Below are 25015 nucleotides of genomic sequence, written 5' to 3'. Positions count from 1 at the left end.
TCATGATTAAAATCATTTTTATATTGCTTCAATTTAAATCAATCCACCCAGTGTGTGAGAGAGAAATCTTGAGAGGAGACTTATTTCAGAAGCTTAAAGTGAGTGGAAAGAGAGATATGAGAAAGGATCAGTGGAGAGAGGTGTTGAGCCTACACAAACTATTATCACTTATTAGGTCCATTTTACATTGAAAAAAGGAAGCAAGTTTCTCATGCTTGTCTGGAGAAAGATCAGAAGGCAAAGACAATCAGGGTGTCCTGGAAGAGAATTAATGGCATGGAAAGAGGGAGCAAAGATTACTAGGACCTTTCAAAATGAGGGAGGAGTAGAAATAAGAGTACCTCGGTAAGAGTATCTGAATAGCTTCCCAGATCTCATAGTGGACATAGAGATGGGACATGCACCACTGTTTTCTGAAGTGCTAATGAAATGCTGACCTGTGTGACTGAGGATCTATAGCTAGTCTGTATATAAGAAAAATCTTGAAATGATGGAAATAGGGTAGATTTTCATGTAGGAGAATATAGGAAGTTGGCTACGAGTGGAGAGTAAGATAGCATTGTGGGTATCATAGATGGGGCAATGGAGAGAATGTTAATACAACCAAAGAATGGTCCGTGGAGGTGAGATCATGAGAAGAATGGGAAACAGGAAAGGGGGATTCTAAAATAAAGTGGTGTAGCCATGGGTAAGGATGAGAAAGGGGGAACATTAGACCGCATTAGAGAAGTCAAGGAAGTTAAAGGAGACAAAGTTAAGGAGGACATCAAGGTGCACAGAGAAGTCAAAGGAGAAGAGATTAATCAGGGGAGAGTCATACTTGAAGTAGCAAAATACCACAGACTGCAAAAGATTGACAGAATAGGGAAGGTGGAGGAGGAGAGATTCAGATGTACTCCAAGGAGAGAGAAGAGAATTTAAAAGAAGGATCCAGTCACAATTCCAGTATCTGGGTCCATCTTGTTTCATATTCTAAGGGTTCTGATGCCATCTTGAGAAAATGACCTCCCTTACACAATGAGATAATTGTGCATAGAACTAAATTGCAAACCTATATGTCCGAGTCAGGCTCTTCCCCTGCACTGATCTCATGTGACTATAATCTCCATTCCTGCCTTCCGTGGATCCACTCCTGCAGCTGGCTGTCACCTTCTCTGCACCAGGGAGAGGCTCTCTGTTGGTTCAGGCATTAGAGCTGTAATTTCGTCTCTTTCCATATCTAAAAAGAGCTGTGAGTTGTTCAGTGCTGCTTATCCATGCAGCAGGTCTAGAGCTTTCTCCCAGTGGCAGAGGGTGAGGAAGGATGAAGGGAGTCCTTGTGGCGAATAGATCACCAAGCTAGCTGGCAGCCAGCACTAGCCCCAGGCTGACGGATGGTTCCTTTGGAAGGATGTAGCCCCAGAAACACTACTGATAGTAGCATAATCTGCTCAAGAATCTGCAGAGTGTGGAGGACAGCCTTTGTCTGTGACAATGAGAACCCTTCCTTACTGCCTTTGTGGCGAGGTGCTGGGACAGCAGGCGCTCCACCACCATTTGCCGCTCATATAGGGAGGATCTGTGACAGAGCACCTGTGTCTGGGACACAGGTAAGAAGCCGTCACCCCCTCAGTGTGGAGTTACTGTACCTGTGACAATGGAACCTGTACTACAGTCACTGACTGGTAAGGTGGGCCGCTCCCTGGGGCAGGGCCCGGTTGTATAAAATGAAGTCTCCTCATGTGTTATTGATTTATTGCAGTATAGACTAGATCACACAAGCCATGCTCAGCAATAGAAAACCCCATTAAAACTCTGGAGTATGCTTAATGATCGCATGAATATATCTGACACGCTGCAGCTAAATTATCTTCCGTGTCTGCTGTTCCACTTGTGTCATCATCTCTCCTTGAATCCCTGCACTGGCTTCTGATCTCTTTCCACATCAATATCCAACTCCTCATTTTCATCTTCAAGACCCTGCACTGCTCTGTTAGTCCCTACAGCTCCTCCTTTACTGTGCTAACCTAGCGTGCCTCAGCACTTCCCTGAGCTCCTTCTCCCTCCAGCCATGACTTCCCTGCCACCCTCTCTCTGGAATGGCCTCCTAGTGCACCATGCAACCTCCTTCTCTTCTTTCAGACCCCCCTTCAGGACTCACATATTTCAGCTGGCTATCCTACCCTAATGTTCCTCCGCCACGCCTCTGCTCTTGACAGACTTTGCTCCTTCAGTGAATTTAATATCTTGTATTTTTAGAATGAGAAACAATGCCAGAAAAGTTTCAGAGTGGTAGTCTGTATCAGCAAAAACAACGAGGAATCCTTGTGGCACCTTAGAGACTAACCAATTTATTTGGGCATAAGCTTTCGTGGGCTAAAACCCACTTCATCAGATGCATGGAGTGAAAAATATCATAAGCAGAATATATATTATAGCACATGAAAAGATAGGAGTTGCCTTACCAAGTGGGGGGTCAGTGCTAATGAGACAAATTAACAGTAGAATACCAAGGGAGGAAAATGCCAGAAAAGATACACAACTCAACCAGGAACAAACAAGATGTGAACTTACAATAGCTCATCTCAAGATGCTTTTCCGTCACAACCTCTATCCGTTCCTTACCCTGGCCCCCAACCTCTTGGTCCCAATCCTGCTCCTCTTAAAGTTAATTGGTGTTTTCCCACTGACTTTAATCGCAGCAAGATCCAAACTTCTGTTTCTCATCATTTTCAGTTCTATGACTAACTAAGAGCCTGATTCTGCAAGAAGCTGAGTACCTCATGCAAAATGCAAAACACCCTCAATTCCTACTGAGTTTCAAGTACTCAGCACCTCACAATTTGGGGTCCTAATATTGTAAGAGCCCTATGGCAAGCTCCTATCTTTGTAACTGCCTTTAAAGTGCCATGCACACACCTGTCATTGTAGAAATGCATAATAATGCTTAACTTTCGGAGAATACAGCATTAGCAGGGAAAGTCTCTCCCAATCTCCCCTCCTACTCTCCCTTTGTGTATTCTGCCTCTCTCCCATTGTTAAAATTTAGCATCCTCCACAGTGTGGCTCAGTTTTGCTTTTGGCACTTTGGACTGTATCCAGTCTCTGCTCTCTGTCTCTCTCTGCCTGTCTTGGCAGGTATTCTACACACAGCACTCCCAGGGAAGCAACCAACGCTCTCTCCTCTGACCCCTGCAGGAGATCTTCCAATGCTCGGTTTGTTTCAGAATCCCTGTGGCTTAAGCAAAATCTCTCATTGTTCAGTTGAGGTGTTCGCCTCTGTGCTGCTGGAGACTGTTATGGCATTTCACTGAAACAGGAGCACTTCATTAGGGGCAGGAGCCAGCCCTGAAGATTCATTTGCACCATGTATCTGTTATGGCAGGTGGGAGGAGAGGTGAACAAAGCCAAGAGTGGTTTTGGTTCTAGTTTGGCCAAACTTCACATGGGGTTTTCACTAGAGATTGACCCAAGATGTAAAGTTTGGTACTGGATTCCAACCTCCCCAAAGATAGGGCTGATTGAATCTGGAGGTTTGGTTGGAGATTGTGTCTATTTTTGGCTTTCCAAAATCAGACCCAGCCATGGTCAAGGCTGTTACCAAGAGGCCCCTGAGGTCCAGACTTAAGGGTGCAGTGATTCTATAAGTTCCATTCTGAAAAAACAGACAGAGGAGTGGCAACAGCTGAGAGAGCTGAGCAAAGAAGTCCCTGAGGAGCAGCTGGCCAGCTGTGTGCTTAGCAGCCACAGCTGTGCTGGCAAGCCTAGAAGATGATGGATCAAGCCACGTGAGGAAAACTATGCCCTAGTCTAGTGTCTCATGTAAACTTCACCCCAGTATGTGCAGCCTCATCCCCATGAGTGACCCTACAGTAACAAACCAGTGCATAGAGCAGCAAACAACACTGTTGTGATTAGCTTTTCCACACAGTGCAAGCCTCTGGATCAACTCTATAGTATCAAACCAATGTGCTCAATGGATGGAAAAAATATACTGAAGAGATAAAATACTTTAGAATCAAACTTCCAAGGGGTTATTATTACCCAACGGCAGTAATCGGCCGCCCCTCTATTCCAAGTAATATCCTTCCTCTTCCTGTGCACCAGGAAACCTCAGACTTCACCTTCAGCTCTGTCCTCCAAATCTCATTCCTTCTGGCCAGCCTTCCATCACTGACCTCGACCTGGCTTTTCTTGTAGGCACCATCCACAAACCCAAAGGCTCCCATCTGAAACAGCTGTTACCTTAGCAATACAGTTCCATCCAGGGAGTACACTGGTTATTATTCTTTGGTCCTGGGCTGTGGGCAAAAGCTTACTGCAGTCCAGTTGCTGGGGCTGCACACCCTGATTTGCTGAACAGTGGGTCTGTACCTGCAGTTTGTTATTCTAGGGTCTCTCCTGTGGACCAGTGTTGCATGCTGACCTTAGTGTAGCGACATTCAGGAGTCCTGGTCTTGTTTGGTGTGTTAATATAATCTAGCTCTGGAGTGCTGGTTTCGTGTAGTGTTCTTGCTGAGTACTGGCACGGAATGAGACATGCCAGGAGTTGCTAGATGTAACTGCAAAATTAAAGAAATAAATCCATACCATTGCATTTTAAATAATGTTATTGTGCATATTCCACTCCATGTGGCCCCAGCTCAGGAATGCAGTGGGCACTAAGAGAGAGTGGCTTAGCAAGCCACACTCTTGTCTCTGGGCCAGTGCACTGTTGATTAAAATTCCACCCGAGGAGTTGTGCTCAACTGCAATGCTGCACTGTTGGCAGCAAAGAAATACTAAACCAAGTTCCCTTTTGGCCATCTCTGGTGGGCTGCCAAGGGGGATGTCAAAGGTCCCAGAGCGCTTTTTGAACAGAGTAAGGGATAACCAATATTCCCTGTTCCTGTAAACCTGGGTCTGTTTTCAGAGGGGAGTGTGTGTGAGTGATCACTGAACACATGATGGCTGCCATGTTCATCTGTGGAGTTGCTGCACCAGGGGGCCTTTCTTAGCGTAGCATGAAGGGCTTTGAGTTCCCTGGGGTATGAAAAGTGCTCAAGGAATCCCAATTCTGATTCTTCCCCAAATAAAATCCAGACACAGACGTGCTGTATGCAATAGCAAGACCAGCTTTGGAGTCTCTGTGAGGAGCCACCTCATCTCACTCTGATCCTTACCTGCATCCACTCCCGTGACACCCACCCAGAAAACATTAGAGCAGCAAGGCAGTCCCTTGCTGCTTTGTCCTTTTCCCCAGGATGCGAGGGCAATGAGATGAAAGAGGTCAGCATCCGATGTGAGAAGGGTCATCTTGTGGGGAAGGGGTGGGGGCGGGGGGAATTAGGAATTCAAATGGCCTGATGTTCCCAAATTGTGTCGACTCCACCATCATGATGACGGTCCTGCGTAATCCTAGATTGTGCACCCAAAATCAGTAGACACCACTGAGCAGGATCTCTTCCTACTATGGCTGGATAGAAGGAGGAGCAGTAAAGTGGCTCAGAAGAGGACGGGAGGACTGATTGAACGATGCTTGTATAATTGGCTTGCTACACTCTCTGGATTATTTCCCATGGGCTCTGGGGTTTTTTTTAATTATTAATAACAAATAACTTTAATATAGCACCTTCCATTCTGAAAGACCCCAAAGCACTTTACATAATTTATAAACTAATTACTATGGGCCCAATTCTGCTCTGGTTTACCCCGATGTAAATGTAAAGGAACTCCACAGATGTCACTGAAGTTACACCAGAATGGTGCCAGTATAACTGAGGCCAGAATCTCTCTCTCTAGGCCCAAAAGGATATGTCAAAGAGAGAGAGATGCAGATGTGGACTGGATGGAGGAGATGAGCATTTGAATCTCTTTTTCCCTGGCAAATTTAAAAAACAATCAAGGAGATTTCATATGAAAAGTGACAAGACCATAATGTTAGGGTTGGAAATTTAAACCCTCAAAAGTTGGGAAACAGAAAAGCTAAAGTTCTCACAGCAACCTTCCGTCACCCACAGTGACATGAAGTCCTCCAAATACTCCCTGTTATATAGAGTGGGTCTAATTCTGCCCTCAAATATATATCTACACCCCAGATGTACAGATAGATCTGAGGAGAAAATTTAGTCCAATATGGTGAGTTAAGGTATAAACTCTTTGGGGTCTCTAACTTGCATTTTTCCAGAGCCTAGCACAGCTCTGTTCATTGGGGCTTTTGAGAACTATCACAGTATGGATGAATAATAACTAAGACTGCGTTTTAGTCACAGGTATTTTTAGTAAAAGTCATGGACAGGTCATGGGCAGTAAACAAAAATTCACCACCCGTGACCTATCCATAACTTTTACTATATACCCATAACTAAAATTTGGGCGGGGAGGCCATGGCGCTCTCGGGGGGGGCAGTGTGGGGGCATCACGGGTGCTGGGGTGTGGCCAGAGACCCTGCTGCTGCTGGAGGAGAGGTGGGTGGCATGCAGCCCGGGACCGCTGCTGGTGCTGGGAGGGGGGGCAGGTGGTGATGTGCGGCCTGGGATTCCCACTGCTGCTGGGGGGGAAGGGTTGGCGGGCCTGGCAAGATCCCTACCCGGCTCCGTGTGTCCCTGCAGCTCCTGGGGGAGGGGCGCCATGGGGCTCTCCATATGCTGCTCCCACCACAAGCACCGGCTCCACAGCTCCCATTGGCCAGGAATCGCAGCCAAAGGGAACTGCAGGGGTGGGGCCTATGGGCACAGGCAGTGGGCAGAGCCACCTGGCCCCTCCGCCTAGGAGCTGCAGGGATATGCCGGTGGGAGCCAGGAAGCCTCCCACCCTGAGGTAAGTGCCGCCCTGCACCCCAACCCCCTGCCCCTAGCCCTGAGCCCCCTCTCACACACCCAAACTGCTGCTGTTGCTGTTGGCCCAGGGAATACTTGGCTCGGGCAGCCCCTGAGCCAGCACCGGCTGCTGCAGAAGTCACAGAGCCTTAATAATAACCATATAAGAATTTTTGCATTTCGTAACTTCTGAAGGTTGAATATTGTAACCTTAACATGGTTACATGAATCTGGTTTCCTTGATTGTATTATTATTTTTAATTAAAAAAGAAGAAAAAGAAAAGCATTTCAATACTAACTCTTGCCCTCCAGTCTGCCATTTGCATCTCCCCTCTGCCCCTCCCAGATATCTGCTCCTGGAAAGTCCAGCCACCAACTCAAACTACACATGGTGAACATAGCACTGCTTATCTCCTCCCCACACCCTACCCACTTCATTTCTCTCACTACAGATAATTACACCACCCTTCCAGTTACTAGCCTCACAGTTTTGGTGTCACATTTGATTCCCCTCCCACACATACCAAGGCTGTTGCTAAATCTTGCATGTACTTCCTCTGTAATAGCTCTGAAATTCTTCATTTACTCTATCTATACTGCTGAAACTTTTCCCCATGCCTTGGTCATCTTTTGCCTTAACTACTGCAAGCTGCTCCCTGGCTTCCCCAACTCTCATGTTGTTTCCCTGGAGTCTATTCAACATGCTGCTGCTAAAATCATCCTCCTTAAACTCCATCTAGCTATGCCACCCCACTTCTTGAATACTTGGCCTGGTTCCAGTCTCACCTTCAAGGCCTTGCATAGCTTTGCCCTTGCTTACATCTCCTCTCTAGTTGCCTTCCCTTTTATGTCTGTAAAAAGTCGAGAACATTATAATGCTGTAGAAATAATAACTAAGCTCTCTGCTGATTTTTCTTCAAGATTTTCTCCACAATTGCATAGTCACAACTTTGGAATTCCATAATGAAATAGCAGCAGAAAAGCAGACCTACCGAACTAATATCTCTTCTCTCTTTTGAAATCTAGCTCTAATTCCAGAATGCCCATCACCGTTGTGTCAATGCACCATGTACAGAATGAAGGCAACAGTCCTACATTTCTTTTGGTGAACGTACTCCTCCTTTTGGTTCTACGCTGCTTTTTCAAATCAGATTCATCTTCAGGCTTAATGCATTATGCTCTAGTTCAGAAAAGAGTGTCACAACCGTACACAGAGCCAAAAGTTTGTCCTGTATAACGTGGATTTTTCTGTTGCTTCTATGGTCGTGCTACTTGTTAACATTTTAAATCAGACTGAAGACTAGCAATTGTAAAGTTCAAACATTTCTGAGTTAAATTATTTTTGTAGTTAAAATCTCAGAAATGGGTGTACAGATTTTGCTCAACTTTTCTAGACAAATCCATCTGTTGGCTGAGACAAATGATGGGAAATTTCAAAAGAAGGCGTTTTTGTTTTAGAAAGTTATGACCCTATGAAAGAAGGTGTTTTTATATGAAAATTTCCATCTATATGTTAATGATAGGTTTTGCAACCAGGGATAATATACTCGTATATACAGAAATAACTGTAGCCAGTTCTGAGGTAGAATGCATCACCTATTTAACAACTCTACAGTTTAGGATAGGAAGTGAAGAAGAATACCATATCCAATGAATGTCTGAATTTTAGGCTGGCAGAATGTTATCTGTCCAACTGTAATGTGGCAAGGAGAATCAGGCTAATGATCCTATTGGGGATGGGGGGCATTAAATAATCACAAGTTCTATTTCTATCCTATATAGCCTTTTATATCGCACTAACCACTGTTGTATCTGAGCCCCTTCCAGTACAGCATTTAGTGATGTGACTAACATCTGTCATGTTTGGTTCATTCCTTCTTTCATCCTATCCATGGAGGGAGAATTGTTTTGTGCCTGGTTTGGTAGGGTTTAGTTTTGTTTTGAATGTACACACTGCTATGTGCTTATGTTAGAGAAGGCCAGGTTGAAGAAGTGCACCTTGCACTGGAAGTGGAAGGCGGTGAAATTTGTCACAGGCCTTGATTCCTGTCAGAGCTTGTTTCTCAGTCTTGGCTCAGCGCCCCGCACCCTCACCCCCAAGCTTTGTCTCCTGTCCAGCCGAGCTTTCCCTTATGATAGAAAGTTCCATTGTGCCTGAGGAGCAGAGCTGTGGAGTACATGGGTAGCACCTCACCTACCTTTCACCTAAAAGGTGGTACCTCCACTAGTATAGCAACCAACCCTTTGCACCGTACTGGGACATTGTTTCTCACTCAATGTTCAAGCCGCAACTGCTGAATCCCCAGCATTACTTCTTGCAGCCCAGCCCCCCCAGCACCATGGTCAAGACTTTCCAAAATTGGACCCTAAAGTTCGGCTTTTTAATTCACATCGAAACAGCTAAATAAGTGGCCTAATTTTCAAAAGTGCACCCAACAGCTCCCATAAAGGTCAATGAGAACTAATGGACAGTCAGCACTTGAAAATCCAGCCATGCGTTTAGGTGACTGAATATTAATTTAGGAACTGAAGCCAAGATTTTCAAAAGTGACTAGCGGCTTTGAGTGCCTCATTCTGGGCTGCCCAATTTGAGACTCCTTAAAGGGGCCTGATTTTCAGAAAGCAGGGTGCTCAGCACTTCCTGACAATCAGGGGTCTTGGGCTAGGCAGTCAAAAAGGGGACACCCAAACTCACGAGTCCCTGTTGACAGTGATGGCTAATGGATGTCTCCAATTTTTGAAGGTCTCTACCAATATGTATAAATGTGAACTCCACACTTAGTTTCCCATGGTGCTCTCTGCTATTTTTCATCTGTACACAGACTTTGGCTCCAAGCCTTGCTTCGCCAGCTGGTCCCAAATAGACTCAGCTCTGAAATGGGGACTTGGAACAGACAGAAATGTGTATGTCTCTCTCTTTCACAACATGATTTACCTACCCCTTTCACACTCTGTTTCTGGCAGCTTTCTCGTGGGTAAATATTAAATACCAGTTTCATCAGAGATCGGGATTACTAATAAAACAGGAAGTCTAAACCTGGTTGGTTTTATTTATTTAGCTTCTATGACCTCTGCTACCATAGTATCTGAGATTCTCACAATGTATTTATCTTCACAACACCCCTGTGAGATAGGACAGGACTATTATCTCCATTTTACAGATAAGGAACTGAGTAAATGACTCAGTCATTTACTCTATGACTTGCCCAACACCACACAGAGCATCTGTTGCAGAGCAGGGTAGTGAACTATGACTGGCACCCTAACCACTGCATCCATTCTTCCCCTCTGGTGAAGAAAGCAGTCTCATCCAGCTCCCTTTGTACATCTCCCCAGAAGCCCTCTTCCCCAAAACCTGTGCTGAGAAAGAAATATCCAAAAGCATTCTGGGAAAGGAGGCTTTCGTCCCTGGCTCCACCTCTGTCTGCTTGTTGCTTTCGGATGTCTTTCCCTCTACCTCAGGCTCTCTCTTGCCAGATGTACAGTCCTGGCCACTCAAAATTCCTCCTCCCCTGCAGGCAAGGGGTGTCTCTTTCACAGGAACTCACTGTAATTCAATGGGTCTCCTCCCGCAGACACAGAGGACTTTTAAACATACATGGCCATACAAAGTGATACAGAAGTAAACTGTGTTACTAACAACATAGGGCCAGCTTCTCAGTTGGTGTAAACCAGTGTAGCTCCGTTGATTTCAGTGGTGCTATGCTGATTTACACCAGTTGAGCCCTATATGTGCTCAAACTGTGTGCTAACCATATAGTAAGGGTAGAATATTTAAAACCATCGGCGGGGGGGGAGGGTTGGCTGCCCAGTTCCCATTAATTTTAATGTGAAATTGGCCGTCCAAAACCCTTAGGCAGCATTGCAAATCTCAGCCTAATGTACTATCTCCACCCTGCCTGTCCCAACTGGAAAATACTATCCCTTTGGTCCGTGGATTTTGGGGGTGTCCTGGAATGCTAGTCTTAGTTCTTCAGGCCACCATTTTCAGAACCTTGAGCAGGCGCAAAGTAGCCATTTGCGCTGCTGTAGGAACCCAGGGGATATTCCAAGCTGGTGTTTGATTGTGCCCAAGCTTTATGAGAGCCCAGTTACTTGAACCCTGTAAGGGGGCAAAGTGGGGACAGGGATGGAGGCATTGTCTGGGCCAAGGAGTGTTTCCAGAAGGGCACAGGAGAAGCCAAGGCCTCAGAGTAAGTCAAAGCAGAAGTATGATTAGCCCAAGATGGGCGGGTTTAGGTGTTGAAGGAGCCCCTCATTGGCTGTGCTACAGCCTGCACACCTGAAGGCCGGCAGTGCAGAGTAAAGATCCCCACTTACCTCTTAGGAACAAGACTTTGGCTGGAAGGAGGGAGACAGACAGGATATATTGATGGTGTAGAGAATTCACATTAGAAAGGATGAGCAGAGGCAGGATTGGGACAGGACCAAAAGGAAATGTGTGGGAGAGGCATGGAAAGTGTTGTGGCTCACACAGCAGGGCTTCAGAAGGGGCAGGTCACTGAGGGGTTGGGGAACAGGGAGACAGCACAGAACCGGCCCACTTTAGGGTTGCTTCTCATTAAACAACTCAGGGAAGGGAGGTGGTAGGCAAGGGAATGCCAGGCTTAGAGGAGAAGTTGCCCTTATCCTTCTAACCAGGTCATGGGCCCATAGATGGGCACCCAAATGGCTATTAGCACTTTCTGAAAGTGTTGGCCACAGCTTATAGAAATGGCCCCTTCACTGCTTCACATCCCACTCCTGCAGCTCCTGAGTGCAGAATGGGGAAGGCTGTTTGAACAGCACTCTGGAAGACTGGTGACCAATTCCCTCCCCCACCCCATGTGTCCTGGAGGCTTTGCTATCAATGCAGGTGCAGGGGAGGTCATTCTCCTGTCTCAGTAGGCCACCGGTGCCCCCTTAGAGAATCACTAAGTGACCTTGGAGCAATGGAGGGGACATATAGGCCTTCTCGACACCAGGCTTTTTCTGAAAGGTTTCCCACCATTGCTAGTCCATCTCAGGCACCGATCTGGTCCCCATTCGAATAGTCCTGAGCACCTCACAGTCTGTAATGTGCTGATCCTTGCAATGCCCCTCTCAGAGAGGGCAGAGCTCTGGTCCCTATTTTACCGATGGGACCTGAGGCACAGAGGGACTAAGGGTGGGATTCGTGCAGATATGTCGGCACCTCGCTCTTAGTGAAACCAATGGGAGTTAGGCACTTACGTGTCTTTGTGAATCTCACCTCAAGGGTATGTCTGTACTGCGTTGTAAAGCCAGGTCTGTGAGACCTGGCTTGCGTCATGGCTATTTCCAAGCCCATGCTTGAGCATCCACACTGGATTGTAAACCTGGGCTTACAATTGCTGAATCCAAGTCTCACAGCCATGCTAACACATCCATAGTGCACGACGCAGACCTTCTGACTCAGGTCTGTGGCTTGAGCTGTGTGTATCCACATTGCAAAATGACAGGGCTTGGACTCGAGTCATAGCAGGACTGCGCTCTGATCAACCCCCTAGCAGGGTCCTAGGACTCAGGGCCTGAGTGCTTGCTGACCCAAGTCAGACTGATTTGTGTGTGGACAGAAGGGGAGCTTGGACTCAAACCTGAGTCAGAGCTGGGCTTAGTGGGCAGTGTAGACATAACCTACGTGTATGTCTAAACTGCAATATAAGCACAGAGTTAGTAGAACTCGAGTTAGCAAACCCTGGGTTTGTTACCTAGGGCTTGAGCATCTACACTGCATTATGCAGGCCTGAATCCAACCACCTGTAGCCCACCCTTCCTAGCACCCTTCCAAAATGTAGCTGCTTTAGCCCTTTGCAGTGCAGTGTGGAAAAACTTGACTGTCCACCAAACTTGACTCTCCAGAGAACTAAGAAAGTTGGCCCGTGGAATTGTCGGAATATTTTTGGTGGACTCCTAGAGCATGAGTCCAGTGAGGTTGCATCTACACTGCAAAGCAATATGGCATGAACCCTGGATTCCAGTTCGACTCAGGTGTGTCCCCTCCACCCTTATGGGGTTCTGAGACCCTGAGTTCAAGCTCTAGGTTAGCACAATTTGTTTGTAGATAGAAGGGGGATTAGGCTTGAGCCTGAGTTCAAAGCCTGGGTTTACATTGTATTATAGACATACCCTAGGGGTGTGGCCCTCCGCAAGGGGTGAGGGTCCCACAGCCCAGGCTCCAGCCCAAGCCTGAATATCTACACTTAAATTTTATAGCCCCGCAGCCCAAGCCAGCTGACCCAGGACAGCCACGGGGGCTTTATTGCAGTGTAGACAACCTCTAAGTGACTTGGTCACACAGGAAGTCTGTAGCAGGGCAGGAAATAGAACCTGGGTCTTTTGACTCCAAGTTTGTGCCCTGACCACTGCAATATCCTTCCTCTCATCTGGCTGGGCTCCAGATGTGTTAGCAGCTGGGGTGCTGGTGGAGACAAAGCTCTGATGGCCAGAAGCGTTCTTACCACCTTAGCATGTCGATATGCTCTGAGCAGGGTTAGACAGCACAGTGGTTGAAATGAGAGCAGACACCTGGAGCCTTGTGTGCATGAGCACACCCAGCTTTGCTGCCACTGGTGGAACTAGACCAATGGCAGCAGTCATAGGCATTTTTCAGACTAAAGCCTGGTGCAGACAAAGCGTGAACAGCAGTGTCTGGAGGGGGCATAGTGTCATCCAGCAGGGAGGGTTTGAAAATCCCAGTGGCGGGGCACCTGCTGACCCTGAGCACCCAGACCCCTTGGGCACCCATTACAGGAAGTGCATTTTCAAAGAATAAGCACTGTCCCATACGGTGCACTGAAGTTTACCCTTGTTGTCTGAGGGTATGTCTACACTGCAATTAAAAACCTATGGCTGACTCTGGCTCAGGGGCTCAGGCTAAGGGGCTGTTTAATTGAGATGTAGACGTTCAGGCTCGGGCTGGAGCCCAGCCTCTAGGACCCTGCAAGGTGGGAGGGTCCCAGAGCTCAGGCTGCAGCTGGAGCCCGAACATCTACACCACAATTAAACAGCCCCTTAGCCTGAGCCCCGCAAGCCCGAGCCAGCTGGCGTGGGCCAGCCGCAGGTATCTAACTGTAGTGTGTAGACAGACTCTGAGTGCCCAGAATCTCTGTAGGGTACCCAAAGGAGGCCGTATGAAAACTGTCATGCACAAGATGCAGCATCATTCATAAGCAGCCTGATTTTCACACAGGGATTAACCAAGCTGAAAGATAGCAAGGAGTTACTGGGTGGGAAGGAGGGGCAGGGAATCATAACTGCCTAAATGTGCCAGGAAGCATAGGGTTCTCTCTGCACGCGCACACACACACACACACACACACACACACACACACACACACACACACACACACAAGCATAGTGTCTCGGGCTCATTCCTGGCCATCTGTTATTCCTCGTTTGCTGGGGCACTGACTCTGCATGTGGTGGGAGGGGGCATTCCCTGTCGAGGAGGCAGTTCCATCCCAGGTGGGAAATGTGAAAGCTATGGCTGGAGGCTTTTCTGGTGCCGTCAAGTGAAAGGGGACGGCCAGCTGAGGTGCCACTGAGCGTATTAAAGGGTTTAGAGCTGCAAGCTAACGAGACGTGGAAGGTGAGCAATTTAAGACCAAGGAAAAGGGAAAGGGGTAGAGAGATAACTATAGTGGGGACAACATAGTCTTGGTCCCCTGCAATTCTGTGGGCAAAATTATGCCACTTGTGGTGGGTGAGAGTTGCTTTTCTGGAGTCTGGGAAAACAGGAGATTGGAGTTGTAGACCAGTCAGCCCCAGCCAGGGGCCCAGCAGACAGGTTCTAGGCCAGAGATGCTCCTCTTTCACAGATGGCTGGTCATCACAAGCAGTCAGGAGCAAGGAGAGGAAAGGACGCCCTTCCCATGGCAAACGGGAGCACATCACATGGAGAGAAGTAAAGGGTGAGTCAGCGGACCCTGGCCATTCACGGACTATGTCCAGGCATCCATAAAAACAAGAGGGAAGGGTTTGTGACACACCTGGGCAAAGGCATCTCAAGTGCCTCGAGCTTTACCTGCCTTCCATGCAGGTGTGTGTGCAATGGGGAGGGAGGTGCAGCTGATTTTCTTGGCTGTGAGGCATGCTTTCTAGGAGAACCATGGCTGCAGAGCAGGTACTTCCTGAATGTGAAGCTCAGTGTGGTGAGAGGGACTTAGTGGCTCCCTCCTGCAGCCCACAGGAAGAGGTGGGGCAGAAGGGAATCAACTTTTCTGAATATGAATTAGTGAGGATCGAAAACTTCGGAGGCACCCAAAGATATTTTGTTCCTACCTCCTAATATACTCAGGTCTTAGACTAACCTCTGCTGTGTCCCAGCTCCTTAATGGGAGCTTGAATTGGTTGTTAGATACCATGGTGCCTTAAAAAATACCGAAGATCAGCAGATAAGATAGATAGGGTCAAAGCAGGGAGATGTGATAGTGAGGAGTATAACTATCAGTACTGCATGGACAGTTACATGGTAAGGACTTGCATTAAAGGCCCTAAGTTCTGCTCCTGCAGAGTCTGGGCTCAGAGTAAAACCTGGGATGGATTCTTTGTGCTTGGTCTCTTCTTCAAATGTCCCAAAGTCCTGTCCAGGAATATGAGAGAATCTTCCCAGGACATTCTTCTAACCAGGAAACCTGCATTGTTCCTTGCATGGCCTCCTGCTGGAAAAGGCTGGGGCTGGAGTATGCTGGGTGCACCTCACAACCAACACCATTCTCCCTGTGCAACAGCTAGGACTGCGTTGGCTGTAGGGACCCCGTATCCTCCATTCCTGAAGCTTCCAGTCAGTGTTCTGGGCACTGTTAGGATTGTTCCTTGTAAGGCAATGTAGTTCCCCAGCTTCTCCCAGGACTCCTCACTCTCCATAATCGCTGTGAAAGCTCTCCTCCCTTCAGCCCATCCCAATTTGGGGGTGCCAATGCCCAGAGCGTAACCCCCAAGAGCATCTAATCCATAAAGTCAAAGAATCTGGGCCCAGGTCTCCTGCACAAATGCTTCTTCACTGGCTCAACTCCTGCTCTGGAGCCCAAGGGACAAGTGTCCCCAAGCCCAATTGCCTCAGTCACTGTGCAGACACAGCAACTTCCCTTCTCGGCTAGTCAAGGGCCATTAGTTTTACATGGATGATACCACTGTAAGGGTAAATCCCAGGAAAAGAGAGGGCACTGCACTGGGGGGGCAGGGAACCCATGGAGATTAATGAGATGGTCTTCTGCATGGTCTTGTTTTGCAATAGGGTGAATGTCTTGATACCAGGAGGCAGGGGCTGAGTGATCCCAGTGCTGTGTAACCACGGTTCTTCTAGTCTGCCCCAGCTTTCACTCTGTTCCAAGGTGTCAACAGGGATCAGGGAGCTGGACTGCCACCATCCCCCACTGAAATGTAGAGTGTGGGGTTGGAAATATGGGGACATGTTGATAGCTGTGTGTGCATGTGCATGTTGTAATGTATTGGCCAGGGCTTACTTGTACCACTGCTGCTTCATGGCTGGCCTAGCAAGGGTAAGAGCCCTACTATTATTGACAGTTAAGAGTTGTTCTCCTTTAGCTCAAATGCTAAAATCCTGAGGTTTTTGAAGCTGAAGGTCACATGTTGTACACTCCAAAACTGCATGTGTGCAGTTTAACCAGTGCCCATTAGATCTGGATGTAGTTCCCAGATTCCTTACCATTTATATGTAATTGAGGTACTATTGAAAAATTAGAGGGGGGTCGGAGAAGATTGACAAGAATGACTAAAGGCCTGGAAAAACTCTCCTATGAGAAAAGATTGAAAAGACTGGGATCGTTCACCTTAGAAAGGGGACAAATGGGAGCAGACATGATAGAAATACATTAAATAATGTATGATTTAGAGAAGGTGGATCCGGAGCATCTGTTCTCCCTGTCTTGTAACACAAGAACAAGGGGACGTGAAATGGCAAACTCAAAACTGATAACAGGAAATACTTTTTCACACAATGTGTACATAGACTGTGGAACTCACTGTCACAGGAAGTCGTTGAGACCAGAATTTAGCAAGATTCAGAAAGGGTGTGGACGTTTTATATGATTCTAAGAATATCCAGAGTTAGCAAAGTTAATACTAATAAAAAAAATGGAAGAGGTCTAAAACCGCATGCTTCAAGGTTTCAGCCAGTCTCTGTAAGGGACCAGGATGAGACCTAACGGGGGGGGGGGGAGATTATCCCACACCTGCCTACTTTGTAGTTCTGACCCTTTCCTCTGAAGCATCTGGTGCTGGCCACTGCCTGAGACGGGCTACTGAGCTAGATGGCTCTTCGGTCTGACACAGCAATTCCTATGTTCCCATATTCCTATGGGAATGTGAAGGGGGCGGGGTTCTCTGTAGGATAGGAGAGAATGCTCGAGAGCTTAATGTGAGGGTAGGTGTGAGTGTGTGTGTTGCCTGTGAAGGAGGCAGAAAGGGCAGAAAAAATGACCCCATGGGGAGTTGTTTGCCTCGGCTGGTTTCTGATGTTCTCGTTTGTTCTTTCTTCTCTTGTTTTGCAGGGAATTTTAAAGGTCTGTGTAAGCAAATCGATCACTTCCCTGAGGATACAGATTATGAAGCTGACACAGCAGAATATTTCCTCCGTAAGTCTGCAGGCTCTTTTCCTTGGAACTGATTGTGGGTGCAAGCGCTGGGTGCCCTTTGCTTCCTGTAGATGACACTGTTCAAAGTCTGGTTCCCTTGAGGATTAACATGCCAGATGAGGCAAAATCTGGAAGAATTGACTGGGGGGCAATCCTAGGAGCTTCTGAATATCTGTCTCAGTGGGTCCCCTGCCTTCCACTAACGAATACACTCCCACCTCCACAAGACCAAATCTACCGGATCCTGCTAGAGTCAAACTTGCACTGGCAATTAAAAGTTTTTTTAATTAAAGGTATTTCATTATGATAAAATTCTGTAGCCCCTCAGCCTCACCCCCAACTCTAAATACATTAGAAAAATATTGACAAGGAGAAGGAAGCATTTCCAAGATGCAAAGAGAGTGTCCTGTTAGCTTGGAAAGCAAAACAGATAATAGGCTTCCAATGAAAGTGACTCTAAGGAGAAGGGGAAACGACAGAAGCACTGACAGTTGCAATCATCTCTCAGGAGGGAGGGACTGAGTAACCCTGTGGATTGAGGATAGGTATTAGAGACTTGTACATAAACTGCAAGTCACTTGTTCCATCTGGTCCCTAGGCAAGGAGATTAAAGGGTTTGGGTATGGGGTCGCAAGCCTTTCACTTCTGAGTCACTGAATCTAATGCATGCCAGGTCATTTGTGACCAGGAGTCATCACCCTCTGATAATTGTCAATCCACATAAAATGAGTTAGTGGTCTTAGACTATTTCTGGAGCAAGTAGTCACCTCACAGAAACCATCACCATGAGAGACACTAATTAGCAGCCTTGGTAGCAGTCTCAGCAGAGCAACAGAGGATTGAATGGGCCATAAAGACTGACCTCCCTTAGATGTAGTAGCCCCTCCATGAGGGATGGAAGGCACACTAGTGGGAAGGCTGGGATAGTGCGCACGTGCATGTGTGTGTGTGCGTGTGCGCTTGGGGGAGAGGGGCACGAAAACTTATACCATTTCTGCTTCTGCTGTCCCTGTTGGTAGGGATTCATATATCGAATTCTTATACTGTGATCATATCCGATTTCAAAAACTGAGTAGGTTTGTGCTGGTCAGTGCTTAGATGGGCAAGCTCTGAGAAGCTCCTGCTTCTGTCAACAGAGCTGTTGATCAGACACACCTTTTGCTGACAGAACATTCACTTCAGTGGGCTGTGGAGAAGAGTTGGAAAGCAGATGGCAAAGGGAACTGCATGGTAAGAACAGAGCCTGCTGGAGCTAACACTTCTCTCTGGAGCACAGAAAAGACTGAAGAGCATGTACCAAGGCCACTTGCTGCACTTAGAGCATGGTGTGTCTCTGGAAGGAGCACACAAGTGGAAAGCAGAGACAGCAAAGATCAGAGCCCAACTTGGGACATGAGGGCAGAGTTCACAACTTCCATGTACGGGTAGATGGAGCTGGCCTGGAAAGCTGTGCAGTTCTGTGTGGTCCGTAAAACCTTCACTGATGAAAAGAGACCACTTTTGTTCAGTGCAAAAGCAGAGGCTCGGTCTTCCTTTACAACAGATGCACAAGTTCCCGCAGCTAATCTCCACCTCTATGTCCTGCTGTCCCTCCCTGAACACAGTTCCTGTTGACATCAAGATAGGAGATCTTTGCTCTAAAGGAGTCCAAAAGAAGCGGCTTTTAATTGTGTGGGCTAAGCACCAGGGATCTGCTGGGGATCTCTAGGAGTCACCAACTATGACTCGTGTGTTTGGAGCATGCTGGAGGCCCAGCAGCACAATGGAGTTAGGAAGGTTTGGGATTCTTTCAAGATCATTCATGTGGATGAAACAGGGAGACTGTGATAGGACTTAATCATCAATTCTAAAATATTTGCCCACCTGCTGTGGTATTAAATAATCCCATGGAGAAGTTTTCCTTAAAATGTATTTCTGTTGTATTGCTTGCCAGATAGCTTGAGTGCCAGGGCTGCAAATGCGGATGACACTCATCAGCAGAGGGATGGGCACGCTGGTTTGTTGCTGTAGAGTTACCTCTGAACACAGGTTTGCTAGTGAAGAATTGTTTGCTGGCACTGGTCTCTTTTTAGCAAACAGAGCTTTGGAGCATTTGTTTTGGGGAAAGAGCCTACAGAGGGCTCCAGATCACTGTCTCCTCCAAGAGGGGACAAGTGTAGGTCAAATCCTTGACAATGTCCCCTTCAAAGCAAATCCCCAAGGCGGAATCTCTTAGAAAAGAGCAGTGTTCAGTGAACTGAAGCAGGATATTGGGGTTTGGTCAGACTTAATGAGGTACTTGCTGGGTCAAGTCTGGTAAAAGGAGCCTCATGCTAAGCTTGGCCTGACTGGAGATGGCCTGACTTGGACAGGTTCTTCCCAGGACTTCTGCCAAATTGGAGCTTGTTGAGGCTTCACCTGAGCTGGGCCTGGTAGTGTTGGCATGACTGTCTAGGATGTTGTTTCTGATCTTTAGATTCGGTTGTTGCCTGGGTCAGAGTGGGCAGGAGATTGGGATGGCAGGGAGCCTGATTAGGACTCAGTTTGGTTTTGCTGACCATTCAGATAAGATGGCTCAGGTTCCTTGCAATCAAATAGCCGATGTTACGAGGAACGGGGGGAATGTCAGTGTGTTTCTTTGCCACAAGACTCTGAGGCTGGGTAGAAGCCATTCCGAACACATTACCAGCTCTCCTCCCCTTCAGACTGCAGGATCTGCACTGGACTCTGGAACAGTCAGCACTGTGGGTTTAGTGACAGCCCCTCTCTTCCATGGTCACTTGACTCTGTGGAACTTCTGAAATGAATAAGGCAACCGAGCTGAGATTAAGGACAGAGAATCCTGGTTTCACCCCTTGCAGTGTCCTCTGCTCCCAATTTCACACTGTGATCTTGTGTTGTCCCAGCATGTGATGCTAAGAATCTCCACAAGGCCCCTCCATACAGCAGGCATCCACTAGGCATTTGCTTGTTGTCACCTGGCTCCCCACTGTTCAATCTTCCCCTACTTTCCCCAAATCATTAGCATGGTTATTCCCATCCCATTCCCTGAAATAGAGCTAGGCAGGACTGGAGAACAGCCAAGAGGTTCCTCACACCCCTTTGGGTTTATAGCATGGAGGGATTGTGCTAGAGTCGACACCAACAAGAATTCAGTGCCTGTGCCTGATACGAGGGGTAGATTCTCCCCCGGGACCTGTGACCTGACTGTCCCTGCTGTCTTTGTTTGCTTTATTCAGGTTGATTCTCCCACCTTTGTGCTGAAAGAAGATTTGCATTGGGCTGTTCTTGCATTGAGGCATGTTCTTTCTCAGCCATGTGTTTATTTCACACTGTAGCATCTTCTTTCTGCTGGGAAGAGAGGAGTGACCTCTCATAAAAATACTGACTGTACCTGCTGTGATGTATTGTGCAGCATGTGGCAGTCCACCGCACTGCTCTCTGCTGGACAGAATATGGTGGGGTGGGGCGAGGGGTGCACAAACACACACCACCACCATCTGTTGGCTGAAATAAATGAGAGTTCCTCCTGGGGGTGAGGGGGGTGTTTGCACACGTGTGTGCACTATTCTCTGCTGGATGGAATATGCATGAGGTTGTGGAGATGCACCTTTAGCTCGCCATTGGGAGTCCTGTGCTTCTGGAGGATTAGGTTGTGAGTTTTATTTCCCAATGCCAGGGAGGGCTGCAGCCTCTGCCTATAGCCACAGTCTGTCACCCTGCCTCGGTAGCTGCTTTCCAACTCTCTACAAACCTCTCCTTAGGAGGCGAGTTCACTTTCCAAATGATGTGCAATTGACTGACTTTTTGGGTGAAACATTTGGGATGCTGGCACCGCATTGCATTATAGGTGGGAATAATAGCTGAAGGGCCCTACTCAGGCACACGGTGTGAACAAAAGCGGGAGTAAGAGGCTTTTAGGGGGTTCAGGTTATGAAAGAGTCCCGACTCCCAGGTAAACTTCTGCCACTAGGCCCCCTGAGTTTGCCACTGGCTTCTGATCGTCTCAATGACAATCCAACACATGGGTGACCCATTTGTGACCACTCTCTCCTTCTGTCTCCTCTCGCCCTCCCCTTCTTTCTCTGTATTCCTTCCTGAATCACTCTGCCCTCTCCATGTTTCTCTCCCTTCTCTGTTTCCTCTCTGTCTCCCCCACACAATACATGCTACTGTTTTCCCTATGTATCTGTTCCCTCCCTGCCCCATCTCTTTGCCTCCTGTGTTGTTTTCTCTTCTCCCTTTCCTCTGTCTCCTACCTGTGCTGTTCTTTCTCCCCCTCTCCCTCTCTTTTTCACAGGGGCTGTAAGGGCCTCTAGTATTTTCCCGATCCTGAGTGTGATTCTGCTTTTCATGGGTGGACTCTGCATTGCAGCCAGCGAGTTCTACAAAACCCGACACAACATCATCCTTAGTGCCGGCATCTTCTTCGTGTCTGCAGGTAAAGGGACGAGGGACAAATGGGCTGGGGGGATGGAAGACTAAGAGCAATAGAGAGGAAGATACCTCAGTGATAGGCTGTCCAGGTGATGGAGCAGCTGGGGCATAAGGGAAAGGAGGTGGTATGTTTGCACAGGCAAAAAGGGCAACATGTATTTTTCAGTCTAGATGAGCTTTATTTCAGATGAATGAAGACATTCTACCAGAAAGAGTAAATATAAAGTCTCTCTGTGTGTGTGAGAGAGAGCACACAGTGACTCACTCTGACATTCTGCATCTGAACTGACACACAAAATGGCAGCTGCTCCCTGCAGAGAGATTCCTCTACATGTACAAACGCAGTAAACAAAAACACAATGGCCCCAGCTCCCTTCAGTTACATGGCTATCTCCACCACTGGACAGACTCTGACATCAGACAGATGGAGCCATGGAGTCCCTGATGACTTCTCAACAGGGTGCAACCACCTTGGGTAAAAGAAATATAGGAAATAAATTTCTCCAGCCTGGGATTAGAGCGCTGTTGGGGTTCAGGGCTGGGAAGGCAGGATCTCAGAATTGGATGTACATGGAAACTGAGCTCCTCTCTACATCTGATGGGGGAGCGGGTCTCACGGACACAGGCAGGACTGACTGGGGTGCCAGTAGCAGGGTGAAGTTTAGGGTTCAGTGAACATGTGGAATGAATTGTTCTCTTACCTGAGAATCCCTAGGCTCCAAGAAGGGCAGGGTTGGAGGCTTGTTTGGGCAGCTGTGAGCAGACAGGCAGCCGGGCCCTTACCAGCACTGGACTACTCTTGGGAAGACCGGTGGGACCCTAGGCTTTAACCTTGCTCCTCCTGCCGTCCTTTCCCTCTAGGATACTCTAATGTTTTCCTCTCTCTCTCTTATTCTCGCCTGCAGGTCTGAGTAATATAATTGGCATCATTGTGTACATATCAGCCAACGCTGGAGACCCCTCAAAGAGCGACTCCAAGAAGAACAGTTACTCCTATGGTTGGTCCTTCTACTTTGGGGCCCTGTCCTTCATTATAGCTGAGATGGTGGGAGTGCTGGCCGTCCACATGTTTATTGACAGGCACAAACAGCTGCGTGCCAACGCTCGTGCCACGGACTACCTCCAGTCCTCCGCCATCACCCGCATCCCCAGCTACCGCTACCGCTATCAGAGACGCAGTCGCTCCAGCTCCCGTTCCACTGAGCCTTCACACTCCAGGGATGCCTCGCCCGTCGGGATCAAAGGGTTCAATACCCTCCCATCAACGGAGATCTCGATGTATACCCTGACCAGGGACCCCCTGAAGGCTGCTACCACCCCCACTGCCACCTACAATTCCGACAGGGATAACAGTTTCCTCCAGGTTCACAACTGTATCCAGAAAGAGAACAAGGACTCTATCCACACTAACACAGCCAACCGCCGGACCACCCCGGTATGAAGCCGACACCAGGAGCTGAAAATGGGGAAGGAGCAGGCGGGAGGTGGGGAGAAAACGGAAGAGGAGGAGCAGGGGCAACAGGGAGGGCAGGGGAGGGAGAAGAGAAAGCAACCATGGGGGAAACCTTCCAAAAGCAAAAAACAAAACAACAACAAGAAAAGAAACAAAAGAAAAGAAATGACAATGACAAAAAAAGTATAAAAAAATAAGAAAAAGGTAAAAAAAGAAAAAACTTTAAAAACCAAGAAAGATTTAAAAAAAATAGAAAATAAATTTAAAAGAAAATGCATGATTTCCCATGTACCATTATTTTAACATTTAATAAAAACAAATTTAAAAAAGGGAACCAAGAAACAACAACAACAAAAAACAACGAAAAATTAAGTGGGAGGAGGAGGCAGCTCTTTGGATTTTTTCAGGTTTCATTCTTTCATTTTTTGGTTTGTTTTCTGTTCAGTTTTAACCCGATGTGGACTCACAGGCTCTGGGGGTGGTGGGTGAGGGGGGTGGATTAGCAGTGATGAGTGTATCTGTGGGAGTTCTAGAGGTTCATGATGACTCTGGAGATCTTGGGGTTACTTGTGACCTGCTCAGACTTGCCAAGACCCTGGGATCAAAGGTGATTCATGTGTCTCTTGTGGGCCCTTGAAGGGTTAACATTGACTTTCCTGTCCTTGGGAATCCCAGGGGTTAATGCTGATTCCCTGGTCCCCGGGACTCCCAGGGAGTTAATGGTGACCAACCTGGACCCACTAGTCCCTGGTGATCCTGTGGTTAACAGCAACATTGCAAAAAAAAAAGTTTCTAAAAAATAAGTGGCAATTTTTTAATAAAACAAAACCAACTATAAATAAATGTAAATACAGTAAGTGGATTTACTTTGAAGAAAACCAGATAGTATTTTTCTTTTCATTTTTGTTTTCTCCAGCTTTAAACTGTGAAAACGTGGGAGCTGGGGGGAGGGAGGGAGGGAAATGCAAATTAGCAGGCGAGGGGGGGGCTTGTAAAGAGAAAACGGAAATTGAATCCTTTTAACAAAATGAAAATCACTGAGAGGCCGAGCTTACCCGGCTGACAGGAGTGGAGAGGCTCCCCGCTGGCCACAAGGCTTTGTGCTAGACACACATCTCTCCCTGAAGAGAGGAAGATGCTGCTATTGGGGGGATGGGTGACAGACAGCATAAGGACTATATACTAATAAAGAGACTAGCACTCACACGCATACTCCCATCATTCATGCAGTGGATGCTCCCTGGGGTAGGCAGACGTGGGATGCCTACTGCTGTATATATCTTCAAATGTCAGTTTTGCCTCATTACCAAGAGCCTGACCCCACCCCCGCTGAAACCAGCGAGAGTCTGTCCATTGACCTTAATGGGCATCAGATTGGGCCCCAAGTCTTGGACAGACCTCGTCACGTACAACGCCTGATTCCCCACTGCCTTGCTCCTGCGTAGTCGTTTACACCCAACAGGGCGGGTGCAAAGTGCTACCAGATCAGAGGTCCCCATTTGCTTGCCCCTGTGGAAGTGTTTTACACATTCTGCCCCAGGGTAGAGACTAAAACAGGTGCAAGGCAGTGAGGCCCTTGAACTCCTATATACATGCTCTCCTCTTCCTGCTCATACACACACTGGGCCTGATTCTCCTCTCCTACTGGTTTGACCCCAGAAAACTCCATTAATCCTGGTTTACACTGGTGAGCATGAGAGGAGAATCAGGCCTACAGTCTCCCACTCATACACACACGCATCCCACCACACCATTGCAGCCATCTGCCCACCCTT

At 47.6% G+C, this 25015-nt stretch overlaps 1 protein-coding gene across 2 annotated transcripts in view; it reads left to right on the top strand.

The window, feature by feature from the left end:
- CACNG2 (calcium voltage-gated channel auxiliary subunit gamma 2) overlaps positions 1 to 24179 on the top strand; it is a 62398-nt gene extending 38219 nt beyond the window's left edge. The window contains exons 2-4 of one of the 2 annotated variants that reach the window (XM_038422139.2): positions 17288 to 17371; positions 21651 to 21791; positions 22693 to 24179. In XM_038422139.2, the coding sequence (XP_038278067.1) occupies positions 17288 to 17371; positions 21651 to 21791; positions 22693 to 23228 (761 nt within the window). In that variant the 3' untranslated portion in view covers positions 23229 to 24179. The remainder of the gene's footprint in view (positions 1 to 17287; positions 17372 to 21650; positions 21792 to 22692) is intronic. The other variant, XM_038422148.2, reaches the window with a different exon arrangement.
- The last annotated feature ends 836 nt before the right edge of the window (positions 24180 to 25015 follow it).

Source organism: Dermochelys coriacea, chromosome 1 (assembly GCF_009764565.3).
Source record: "Dermochelys coriacea isolate rDerCor1 chromosome 1, rDerCor1.pri.v4, whole genome shotgun sequence".
Classification (NCBI taxonomy): domain Eukaryota; kingdom Metazoa; phylum Chordata; order Testudines; family Dermochelyidae; genus Dermochelys; species Dermochelys coriacea.
This window is presented reverse-complemented; position numbering and strand designations above follow the sequence as displayed.